General features: G+C 42.5%; 1 protein-coding gene across 5 annotated transcripts in view; it reads right to left on the reverse strand.

Annotated features, from left to right (window-relative positions):
- The window catches only part of NELL2 (neural EGFL like 2), a 380,423-nt gene that overhangs the window by 340,478 nt on the left and 27,260 nt on the right, over positions 1–12,685 (reverse strand). For 2 of the 5 annotated variants that reach the window (XM_059682635.1, XM_059682634.1), the window contains exons 2-3: positions 2,791–2,876; positions 2,224–2,352 (exon numbers count right to left, since the gene is read on the reverse strand). In XM_059682635.1, the coding sequence (XP_059538618.1) occupies positions 2,224–2,352; positions 2,791–2,845 (184 nt within the window). In that variant the 5' untranslated portion in view covers positions 2,846–2,876. Of the gene's footprint in view, positions 1–2,223; positions 2,353–2,790; positions 2,877–3,265; positions 3,340–3,586; positions 3,738–4,781; positions 4,824–12,685 lie in introns of those variants that run through there. The other 3 variants (XM_059682632.1, XM_059682633.1, XM_059682631.1) reach the window with 3 other exon arrangements.

Raw genomic sequence — 12,685 nt, forward strand, 5'->3', positions numbered from 1 at the left:
AAATTGCTGTTCTAAATATTGGACTTGGTACCAACAAGGAAACAAAAATAGCCAATTCATCAATGTGCACTGTATATAGTTACTATGAACAATTAAAAGAACATATATTTCATGAGATTTATGTATTTGCAATGTAATGCCAAACTTGAAGAGCTAGCAATCTAAATAAAAATGAATAGTAAACATTCCTTTAAAAAATGAATCATGATTAATTAAAAATAAATAAATAAATGGATCATGAAAAGACATTGATCTCTTGAAACTATTTCTTAGAAATTGTCTAATTGTCTAGCACAAGGACATAAAATGCCCAGTCCTGGAGGTTTGTATTTGCGACAGCTCAGACACTCTTCAGAAGAAAGTATGAAGAACACTAATATAATTTAAAGCAGTGGTTCTCAAACTTCTGGCCCTTTAAATACAGTTCCTCATGTTGTGACCCAACCATAAAATTATTTTCGTTGCTACTTCATAACTGTAATGTTGCTACTGTTATGAATCATAATGTAAATATCTGATATGCAGGATTGTCTTAGGCGACCCCTGTGAAAGGGTCGTTCGACCGCCAAAGGGGTCACGACCCACAGGTTGAGAACCACTGATAAATTTTAAAGGACCTTTGAAAAATTTAAGGCACTTAAACACCCCTTTTTAATAGGAGCTTTAGCTTCTGTAAAGCTCCCCAGTTACACAAATAAGCAGTCCTGCAATAACTTCCTATTGTGTTCACAAGAATTTAAAAGCAGTCATAAAAAAAAGAAAGAAAGGAAAAGGAAAAGAAGCTTAACCCTAATGACACTTCTATTTTACTCTGAATTTTTCTAACAGTCTGGTTTTATTTCCTTTATTAGATTTAGTCATAATTTTTAAATGATATAACGTACCTCCAATCCAAAAACAGACCTTTAAGTAATAAAAATAAATAAGTAAAATATAATTTTATTATATTTGTCACAGAAACATTTAGTGCGCTCACCCTAATGAAAAAAATTTACATTTTTATTTCTTGTACAAGTAAACTTGTTTTAAATAAATGCAACACATGTCAATTTCCTCCTCCTTCGACTATAAGCTTTGGTGTTACTGTCCATGGTGACACTTACTGGCTGTATCAGGCAATAGCACCACCACGGAAACCCGGGGTTTTTTTAAGCCTATTTCTTGGTGGCAGATTTGCTGAAGTGGTTTTATTTTACATATCTGACTCCTTAGTAATTATGAGTTACACTTCTTTTGAATTCATAGCACCAAAATCACAAAAGAAAAAATCTAGGTGGGGTGAGGAAGGGAGAAGACACTTTAGTCAGCCCACCAGATATGTTACACCAAACTCCATTTCTCCGTTGCCTTCATCTCTCCTTCACCATCTGAAAGTAATCTTTCTGAATTTGGTTAGCCACCTTTTAGAAACTCTTATTACAGAATCTTTCCACAAATCCAGCAATGGTCTAAAGCTTTAGTAAATTAAAGTCCGAGGTTTGATGCATTGGAATTTGCTTCTGACTATACAACACAATTAAATAGAGTTTAAATGTAGACACTGTGCCAATGCCTCATAACTTCAAAAAAAAGTTTTAAAATCCTAAGTATACAAGTAATGGTGATGCCGGTATACTTTTGAATTAGCACACATTTGAAATATTTTCCAAGTAATTGTTAAGAAATAGTATTCCCTGTCTCTTGTCATTGATGAAGAAAGAAAAATCATGATATTCCAATGAGGAATCTTGTCCCAGATATATTGTTTGTGATGCACAATAGATAAAGCTACTGGGAGGTATTCATGTTTCCAGAAAGCTACCCACATGAATAAATCCCTCCCAACCAGGCACCATTGTACCTAAAACTTTCAGAGAGCAGTGTCTTAACTACGATTAAGCTATCCTCCTTCCTACCTAAATCAATTTTACCCAAATGAGGCATTTGTGTTATAATTCATTGTTCCCCAGACTCTGAAATCTACCATCTGCCATTGGAGTTTCTGTACAGTAATTAAGGCACTATCCATTAGAACTGGCAAGAGTACAAAGTAAGGGGGGCGGGGGGAGAGGCGAAAAAAAACCAAGCCATTTAAAAAGAGATGGAAGGTGTGTGTATTTCACACTGACCCCTCCACTTCTCAGCTCAGATCCTATCGCCCATGAGGTGGCACAGAGGAGTGGTGAGGCCACCCCTGAGCTTATCTGAACTAAACCTGCACAGGATTCAGCAAGCTCTTCATACCTTGAAAGAGAAAGGCTTTCGTCCCATTATGCAGCCCGGGGACCTGGCGCACTCCGGTCGTGGACTCCCCAAGTTCTAACTCTGTTAAGACGTCAATCTGTAGGGTAGGGTCCACACCAAGCCCCCAAACTGGTGGCAGTGGGAGTGGGAGGAGGAAAGAAAGAGAAAGCTCCATCAAAATGCATGCCTCTTCCTCCAGGGCAGCAAAGAACCGCGTCTGGGCAACGACATTGGGGACTGGGGAGAGGCGGCTCCCTCCTGGCCGCGCGGAGAGCCTTACCTGAGACCAGCAGCCACGCTTTAAATAGCGGAGCACCCCGTCCCATTTCCCTGACCTACTTCCAACCCCTCTGGGTGCAAAGTTCCCCTGGGGCCCTCAGACCCTGGACTAGGGGTGTGACCTGCCCTTCCGTCTCCAAGACAAGCACAGAGAAAACCCAAATCCAAAGCCGCCCCCTCTGCCAGGCTCCCCACTCCAGACCTACTTGGGGCGGAGGAAAAGCCAGGCGTCTCTCCCCAGTCAACGGGGGCCAACCCTTCCCCCCGCCCAGCGCTGGGGCCACTCACCTGCTCCGAGACCCAGGATCAAACAGAAGGTTCTCAGTAAGACCCGAGACTCCATGGCGTGGATCTGCTCAGTCCATCGTCCCCCTCTTAATAAAAATAAAAATAAAAATTGAAGCGGTCCTTGGAATCAAGCGGGAAAATAGCGTTTGTCTCTCCTGCCGCTGCCTCGGATTTACGGATTAGTAGGATTAGTACGGTTTGGTTGCCTAAAACAGAAAAGGGAGGACCCCCTGGCACGTGAAGAACTTGGACCCTCCAAGCTCACAGCGCTCCCACACGCAGCGCCCAGGCAGCGGGCGGCTGGGAGGGGGCCAGAGGAGGGGGGACTTGCCCGGAGACTGCTTTGCGGGGAAATTAGCTCCTGAGCCGGAATAAAGGCAGCAGACGGCACGCACACCCGGAGGGAGGGAGGCGGCCCCCCAAAAAGCCTAGGATGGGGCAGCCCCGCACCCGCCCGTCTTCCCAGCGCCCAAACCTGTTGTAAAGACAGAGACAATGGAGAGAGCACAGAAGCCGCTCGGCGGAGAGACAGCTCCTCTGGGGAGGGCGGGGCGGGACCTCGGAGGCGGGGAGAGGAGGAGGAGGGAGGGACCGCCGAGGGCGAGGCCCGGCGCTGTGCGTCCCTCTCCCGCACCCGGCTCCTAGGTTTCCAAGACCCATCTAGCCAGCCCCAGAGTGGCTGCAGCTCCCACCCTCTTCCCTTACTCCCCGGCTGACCTGGGCAAAGCCAGCCTCCTCTCGGGATGGAAAGATCTACATGCAAGGTGCTAAGTTAATGGGTGGTCTTTCCTCTTACCCCTTGATTTCGGGCGCGTGTCTTGAAAGACAGAGAGAATGGACCAACAGCCACAGCAGGCAAGACTAGGAGGAGACACGCTCGCCCGCCCTTTTGGCAAAGGAAAGAAAAGCCCACGAAGGATCTTGCGCGGGGCTGCTCGGGAGCCCCGGGGCGCTGCAGAGAGGACTCCCTCTGAGGGGCGTGCAGAGGAGGGCTGCCAATGCACGCTAGAGGGAGACCGGCGGAGACGGGCGGCAAGCCTAGGTAGCCCTGGGAGCCCTGGAGGGGAGGATCCATGCCAGGGGCGGGGCGCTGGAGAGCTTCCCAGGTGCGGAGAGAGCCAAGAAGAACTTAGCCAGGAACTGCTGGACAGCTCCGGGACCTCGCGCGCCCCCTCGCCAAGCAGCAGGGAGACCAGGGCTCTAGTTCTCCAGGACAAGCACCTGGCAGGAGGCTAGGGCAGCAGGGCCAGTGTGTCTGCCCACCAGAAAAGGAATAAATAATATATGATAGATGATAGATAGATAGATGATAGATAGATGATAGATAGATAGATAGATAGATAGATAGATAATAGACAGACACAGACATAGACAGAAAAATATGGATGGACTAGAGAAAGAGAGAAACCTGAACGTGGGAAAGAGAGAAAAGCCCCCTCCCCCCCCCACTGTTGATCATATTCATGAATGCTCTCTACTCATCCTTTCACCATACATGCCAGAACCATAACAGTGAGATCATTTAAGATTTAATTCTCGGCAGGCAAAAGTATATTCAAAGTGGATGGCATATAATACTTTCAACATGGCCCTAAAATTTTGAGGTGAATTTGAATAATGATATTCAACTCCCATATTGAAAATGTTACGTTTCAAAGCAATTATAATGTTAATCTATACAAGTTCAACTGAGTTTCTTAACTTTCCATCTGTACAGGTAGATTCTGAGTTCTCCAACAGGATCCTACATAGCTGGTTACCAGAATACCTCCTGGTCAGGGTCTGAGGCTCCTGCAGAGCAAAGTGTACTATAGTATACTGTAATGAGATGAGTGGGACATTTTTAGCTTTGCCCTTGGAATTTTTAGGGGGGAAAAAAAACAGGATCTAGAAGCTTTTCCAAGTTAATTTTTAATTATCTCTCCATATCAACTGTTCCATTTAATTCTATTTCTAATTTTGTGAACTTTGAGAAATATTTCAATACTTACATATTAAAGTATTGTTGTATGAATCTTCCTACATTTGCAAAGCTATACAAAATAAAATTAATATAATTGAATTGAATTAATTCAAAGAACAATATTCATCAGGGAATTAAAGATCTTTAGCATTACATCTAAAATATTGAATTGCAATGAGTATCTATAAAAGTTCCATAAAATACATTTTAAATAATCCCATTGCCTAAAACTCTATTGGAAGATAAAATGAGATAGAAAAGTACATATACAGATACATACATATTTACATGTAAAAGTTCTTCTAACCTACTTTTATTCTACCAAATCATAGAATCTGGGGTACCCTCAATCTCTCTGACTCTCACATATGACAAGCTGAAATCTGGTGGTTTGTAAGCTTGTCATTAGTATCCCCCCCCACACACACACACACACACTCACACACACACTTTTGCTCCCTCTAGAAGAGTGGTATTTTGTACCCAAAATTATTCAGCTTAACCTGCTACTGTAATAATATGATACTAGTGGCCCAGTGTACAGATTTATGCACATTGAAAGGAAATGAATTAGAAGAAATATTTTAATATCGCTATTCGCCCTTTCTCTATAATAGAAGTGTCAACCAAATTCACGATCGACAGTGACAGATTGAAACACACGCATGTGATTGGTGCAAGAGAGAGCTTTATATGCAGGGGTCCTCAAACTTTTTAAACAGGGGGCCAGTTCACTGTCCCTCAGACCGTTGGAGGGCTGGACTATAGTTTAAAAAAAACTATGAACAAAATCCTATGCACACTGCACATATCTTATTTTGAAGTAAAAAAAAAAACGGGAACAAATACAATATTTGTATTTGCATGTGGCCCACGGGCTGTAGTTTGAGGACCCCTGTTTCTATGTATCGTGCATGCGTAAGTCAACTTAGCCTTTTATAGATATAGAATAAACTTGCTTGATTAGACCTGCTTTCTGATGTAAAACTTTTGCAGCCCAGTGAAGCACCCCAACTTCTCTTTCAGGTAATTGTCAGCAACACAGCAGTAAATGGCAACACAAAGCAGATTATTATTGTAGATCATGCAGGGGGAACAAAGGGTAAAATATTTAACTGTAGCAGTGTTTGACTATATTCTGCGCATGAGAAAACCTGAAGTCATTTTCAAGGTCCATCATTTCTTACTTCTTTTCAGTCGGGTCAAGTTTCTAAACTTTCTAAATCTTTGTTTTCTGGCTAATGAAAAGAAAATAGGATTCCACCGAGTCTCCTATCTACCTAGTCCAGGACTCCTGTGAGCATCAAATGAGATGAAGCACAGGAAAACGCTTCACAGACATTTGGTTAATGTGTGAAATGTTTCCACCTGGCTATAAAGCAAGTCGTGTTCTTGGGCTGAAGAAACTGCAAGGAGCCTAGTCATTGCTAGGGAGAGGAAGCTGGGTATTGCTACGTGAAGGCATTATCTGGCAGCCACAGCCACCATTTCCACATTTGGGCCACATTTTGTGCCATGGGGTCTTGGCAGTGTTGGCTGCCATTTGGTGGGCTGTCACTTCGAGTGATGGCAGGGCCTGTGTCCCACTTGGGGAAAGCTGAATGCTGCTTTGTCGGTGCCATTTCTCTGTAAATGCCAAGTGCACATCATGGCAATTCCTGCATTGAGCATCTGCCCCCTGGTGGTCAGTGCGTTTCATAGCAACCAGTCAGACAGTGGGAGGGACACTTAGCATATTAGCCTTTTATATATATAGATATGGAAACCATTAAAATATGAGTACATAGAGAGTTGTTTCTATAAAAGTAAAATGCAAAGCTTTGGAAAACCATACTACAGGTTAATCATTGTATTAGTTAGGGCAGAGTTTCTTCACCTGGGAGGGGTTTTCAACCTTAGAGTTATTGATATTTTTAACTTGGGTAGTTCTTTATTAGGACTGTCCTGTGCCATGTAGGAAGATTAATGGCACCCCTGGTCTCTATCCACTAAATGCCAGTATTTTTAGTATTTCATTTTATCTATACATCTTTTAACTATATCTTTTTATATAACTTTTAAACTAGTGTTCTAAGACTGACAGCTGTCAGAGGGGAAAGGGGTTAGGAGCCTGATGAAAAAAGGTAAAGAGATTATATATAACACACACAACAATGTGGTGATAGCCAGAGGGAAATGGGGCTGGGGGTAGGTGGAGGTGGGCAAAGGGGAGTGGGAAATGAGGATAGAAAAAAACTTTGCTTGGGGCAAGGGGCACATGATGCAGTGTGCAGATGATGTTTTATTGAGTTTTACATTGGAAACCCATATGGATTTGTGAACCAGTGTCACCCAAAATAATGCAATAAAAATAAACTAAATTTAGATTTCCCTATCTACAAAAATATAATAAAAATAGTGTTCTAGGGAAAACAATAAATTACTTAACTTTTCACCATCGACTGGGATCCCATATATGTTACCACCACTTCAATTGAAATACAAAAACTTTACAACCATATTGGTACCTTTATCATATCCCTTCATGTTGTGATTGTCTTATGTGTAAAATCAACATACACTCGAACTTCCTTTAGACAATGTGAAAATTTTTGCTTGCAATCATTATGGTGGGAATAATAATGTCTTCCTCCTCTTTCCTGACCCCCCCCCCAAAAAAAAATACATGTCCATGTCCTAATCCCTACAATTTGTGAATATTATTTTAAGTGGCAAGAGAGATTTAAGGTTGCAAATGGAATTAAGACTGCTAGTGAGGTGACCTTAAAATAGAGAGATTATCCTGGATTCCCTGGGTGTGTCCAGTCTAGTCACAGAGGTTATCAAATGTGAAAGACGGAGGCAGAGAGAAGTTGAGAGTAGTTTAATAAGAGAAGAATTTGTCCCACTATGAAGATAGAGGAATATAGGAAGGCTAAGAGCCAAGGTATAGGAGCAGCACGTAGAAGCTAAAAATTACAAGGAAAAGCCTCCAGAAGAAACACAACCTTGCCAATACCGTGATTTTAGCCCAGTAAGATCCATTTTAGACTCCTAAACTATAAGATAATAAATTTTTACAAAACTATTAGATAATAATTTTTTGTTGTCTTAATCCACTAAATTTGTGGTGTTTTGCTCAATATTCACATGAAAATAATATAATTACTAACCACATAATAAAGAGGTCATTGAAAATGGTAAACTCTATGATCCTGACCAGCTCCCTTTCTACCATAATAAATACATATCAAAGCTAAATAAAATGTTCAAGAATTTTTTATTCATATATGAGTTTTGAATTTTAAAAAAAAATAAAGAAAATCCTCACGTGCTAAGGGGATAAAGAGCTAATTGGATATTGGTGAAGAAAGGAGTGGCTGATGCAATGATTAGGAGAGGGTAGGACATAGGGTTTCAGACTCAATAAGGACACTAAGACAATAGGGTAGGATTCTAATGTCCACACAAGAACTAGAAACAATGAATTATGGCCAAAGCCAGAAGATGTGAAGATGTTACTGATTCCTCTAATAAAAAGAGGAATCTTTGAAGAATTATACTATCCAAATTAAGAAACTTTAAAATTTTTGCACATTGGCCTAAGAAGTGATAAAAATGCTTGCCAGCTACATGTGACCATAGGTGGGAAACACCTATAATAAATGTTGAATCCCAAGCCTTGCTACTTGCCACTTGCAGATATAAGATCCAAAATTATACTCCTCACTGGTATAGAAATTCTAAAATCAGAAAGTAGCATAAAATTCCCAGAATCTCCTGAAGAAGAAAATATAAAAGTCCTATTCAGGGACTGTCCACAATCTCTGGAATAAAAGAAATTTTCTGATGAGAATAAGAATACAATAAAATAATCTGTATATATAAAAGCCTAAGCAACCGAATAACTGAATGATCAGTCGACCGGTTGCTATGACATGCACTGACCACCAGCGGGCATATGCTCAATGCAGGAGCTTCCCCCTGGTGGTCAGTGTGCTCCCGCAGCAGGAGTACAAATCAGCTGACCAAACCATCCCAGCGACCCTCCAACCTGGCAGCCACTCACTCCCTCAGTAGCCTTGTAGTTCCAATCTCTGAAGAATGGGCCAGGCACCTATGGACCAACACCACTGGCACGATCCTGACAGTGCCACCAGCCTCCTCCCTAGATGCTTCACAAGGAAGAACCAATATTAAAGTTACTGCCAGGTGGCTCCCAACAATGGGTTCAAACATCAGCGGGAAGGATCCGGATCCCAGGCCCCGACAAGGGTGCCCCACCTTCTGCCTGGAGGGCTGATGGCATCCCTGCCCCACCTCCATCCCCTTCTGGACCGGTGCCAGATGCAGGGCTCACGGCTGGCAAGTGTCACTGCAGAGGCCTGAGCCTCTCCAGATCAGGACTGACTCAGGGTGAGGTGGCAGCAAGTGCAGTGGGCCGGGATAAGCGGAAACAGCAGGCAGGAGCAGCAGGCTGCATTGGACTGCTGATTTTGGCTCAATCCCCACAGGCCACACCTAGGGACCCCACCCATGCACGAATTTGTGCACTGGGCCTCTAGTAATAATAAATTGCATTAAAATAAAATAACATGAAAGACAGGAACACACAGAGAAAATGAGAATTGGTATGAATTCTCATGAACTCAGAATCATAATTTTATTACTCAATAAATGTGGTTAAAAGTATAAAATATATTTAAATAATCAGAGTTATTTTAGAGGATGGAAAATAACAGTATTGTTGAGAAAAGATTAAGCAGATTGCAAAAGAAAGCAAATAGAACTTCTAAAAATAAAAATATATTGAAAAACAATATTGATAAAACCTATTGCTATAATAAGCAAAAGATAAAATGGAACTAAAATTAGTGAACAAAAATATCTGAGAAAAAATAAATCTGAGAATATTGTGGAAAATTTGGCAAAAATAATAAAAAAAGAAAACATGAACAAAATATGAATATTAGAATTAGAAGACCTAACACACAACTACTTATAGATATGGAATAAAAGACTAGAGAAAATGGAAGCATACAGTATTATAGGAAATATTTAAACAAATAAGACCTAAAAGCTTTCAAAAATTAAACAATGACATGATTTTCTAATTCTTACTAAGATAGAATAAGCATATTCCACCCTCTTCCTCCCACTGAATACTATTAAACCTGACAGATGAATGGACTTCTTAAAATTAAATAGTAGCAGACAAAGAGAGAAAAAAGACTAGAGTTTGAAGTATCACTATATTAGCAGTGAGTACTTCTACGAAATAGACCATGACCCAATGGTATGTGTTATTGAGTTTAGAGAGAAAGGAAGGGGGAGAGAGAAAAACATCCATGTGAGAAACATCGGTCAGTTGCTTCCCATACACACCCCAACTGGAGAATGAGCCTGCAACCTAGGTATATGCCCTGATCAGGAATCTAACTGGCAACCTTTTGGTGCACAGGATGATGCTCCAACCAACTGAGCAACACTTGTCAGGGCTCCATGTCCTTTGTAAAAAAATGTGTTTTTATTGATTTCCTAAAGGAAGGGAGATTATCTATATCAATGATGAGAAAGTATCATTGATTGGCTGTCTCTTGCAAACCCCTTACCAGGGATCAAACCTGTACCTCAGACATGTGCCCTGACTGGGAATCAAACCATGACCTCCTGGTTCATGGGTCAACACTTAATCACTGAGCCACACTGGTCAAGTTCCATGTCCTTTCTTATGATATTGAAGTTCTCACTAAGTTCATCTACTCTACTCCTAAGATCATTGAGCATCCTTCTAACCTATATTTTGAACTCTGCATCTAATAGATGGCTTGTCTCATTTTGTTTAGTTGTCTTCCTGGAGTTTTGTTCTGTTCTTTGGGACACATTTATTTGTCTCCTCATTTTGACTGCCCCCCTGCATTTGTTCTATGAATTAGGTAGAGCTGCTACATCTCCCAGGCTTGGTAGAGTGGCCTAATGTAGTAGGTGTTCTGTAGGGTCCTTTGGCACAGCCTGACCAATCACCTGAGCTGGGCACTTCTGGTGCACCCCCTGCATGAGCTGTGTACACACTCCTGTTGTACTTGAGTCTTGATTGCTGTTGGCAATTCAATGGGAGGGATTTACTCCCAGGCTTATTGGCTGTGAGGACCAGCTGCAAGCACTGTGGAGAATCAGCCAGGCAGGGGCTGACCCCACAGAGCTGGATTTACTTTAACAGGGCTCTGGTGCTGCTGAGTCCAACCATGAGTGTGACCCTTATGGAGGAGGTAGGATAGTGCTTCCACATGGTCTGATGCTTTCCACTGGGTTTGCTGGCTCTGGGGCCTCCCAAAAGGTGGAAGCCAAGATCAGCATCCCCTGTGCCCTGCCCAAGGTCACCCAGCATGAGCTACAAAGGAATCTGCAGATGGCTGCTACTTGTGCTAGGCCTATTGATGCTCAGGTGCGGACAAGCTGCAAACCAAGGCAGGTTGCTGCTTGTGCCAGGCCTGGGGCCCCTTAGTTAGTGGTATGGGGCATGCCAAGGCCAGATGCTGCTTGTTTGAGAGATTTTAGGAAAGGTCAAATCATGAATCAAGACAGGCTGTTTGTATGGAAAAGCCACTGAAAACAGTCTGGGTTGGAACTGTAAGTTGGTGAGGCAAGGTCTCAGGGAATCATCAGAGCAGGGGGAACAGTGTTAGCCAGATTGATGGAGAATCAGATATGATGTTTGATTGCCAGATCTGTGGGGCAAGGGCCCAGAAAAGGAACAATGGCCTCTTCCATCACTTCTCTCTGGGAGAAAGCTACTCCTCCAGCTCTTGGCCTCGTGCCAGACTACTCAGTTTCTTTCTGTATGTCTCTGGTAAGTGGGAGAAGAAAATTTACCTAACAAAGGTGACTTTCCTTCCAAGGCACACTCATCTTCACTTGTTGACAATAGAAGGTAAAAGAGATGCCCGTTTGGGACACGGGAATAGGATAGGTTACAATTAACATTCTTTATAACCTCCATACACTTTGAACTACTCACAAAACTCAACTGAAATTCTCTAAGAAAATAAGAGAAGTGTTGCTTCAAACATAGTTCTAAAGGCAACATGGCAAAAAGAAGCAAGCTTGGAACTTGGTCACAAGCTCTGGGTCACCTCTGTCCCACCTCTTTCCTGAGCCTGATACAACCACCCAGCACCTGTTATCAGACTAGCATTACAATAAAACCTATCTATCACAGGGCCGCCAAGGCTCAAGTACTCTTCAAAAAGTGCCATGCAGTATACAAATGCTAGTTCTTCCTGTTGCTGTCACATTCAACTGTGCTACATCAGGGTTGGCCTGTTTCTGTCATTCCCCTTGTGATGTAGTTAGCATAGTGCAAAATAATGGTAATTGAAACCATTCCATAGGAAAAGGCAAGGGAAAGAGAACTGACAATGTGAATATAGATAACTAGCTAGCACTGATATACCTAAAACTAATGTTATATGTCAATTATACCTCAACAACAACATCAAAAAAACAACAACACAATAGCACTGTTAGTTAGTGAGCCTTATTGGTTAATCCAATATAATAAAAGAGAAACATGCAAATTAACCATCACTCTATCACTCTGCCACTCTGCTACACCCACCAGCCAATCAGAATGACTATGCAAATTAACCCAACAAAGATATGTAGGAGCGGGGCAAAGACTGAAGATGACTGAAGATGGCAGCGGTCACAGAGCTGGAGTGAGCAGGAGGCTTGGGTTGCTCCCGGAGATGCACCAGCCCTGGACTCTGCTCAAGGAGGAGCTGGGGGCTGGGTCGCAGGGGGCAATGAAGGCTTCCAGCCAGCCCTGGCCTCTGCTCGAGGAGCTGGAAAAAAAAAAGAAAAAAGGAGGGACTGGGAGCAGCCAGAATGGAGAAGCCAAGCTTTGCTGCTGTGGCCAGACCAAAGGCCTGGGTCCCGGGTGCCGGAGGAAAA

This window comes from Myotis daubentonii, chromosome 2, assembly GCF_963259705.1.
Source record: "Myotis daubentonii chromosome 2, mMyoDau2.1, whole genome shotgun sequence".
In the NCBI taxonomy this organism is placed as follows: domain Eukaryota; kingdom Metazoa; phylum Chordata; class Mammalia; order Chiroptera; family Vespertilionidae; genus Myotis; species Myotis daubentonii.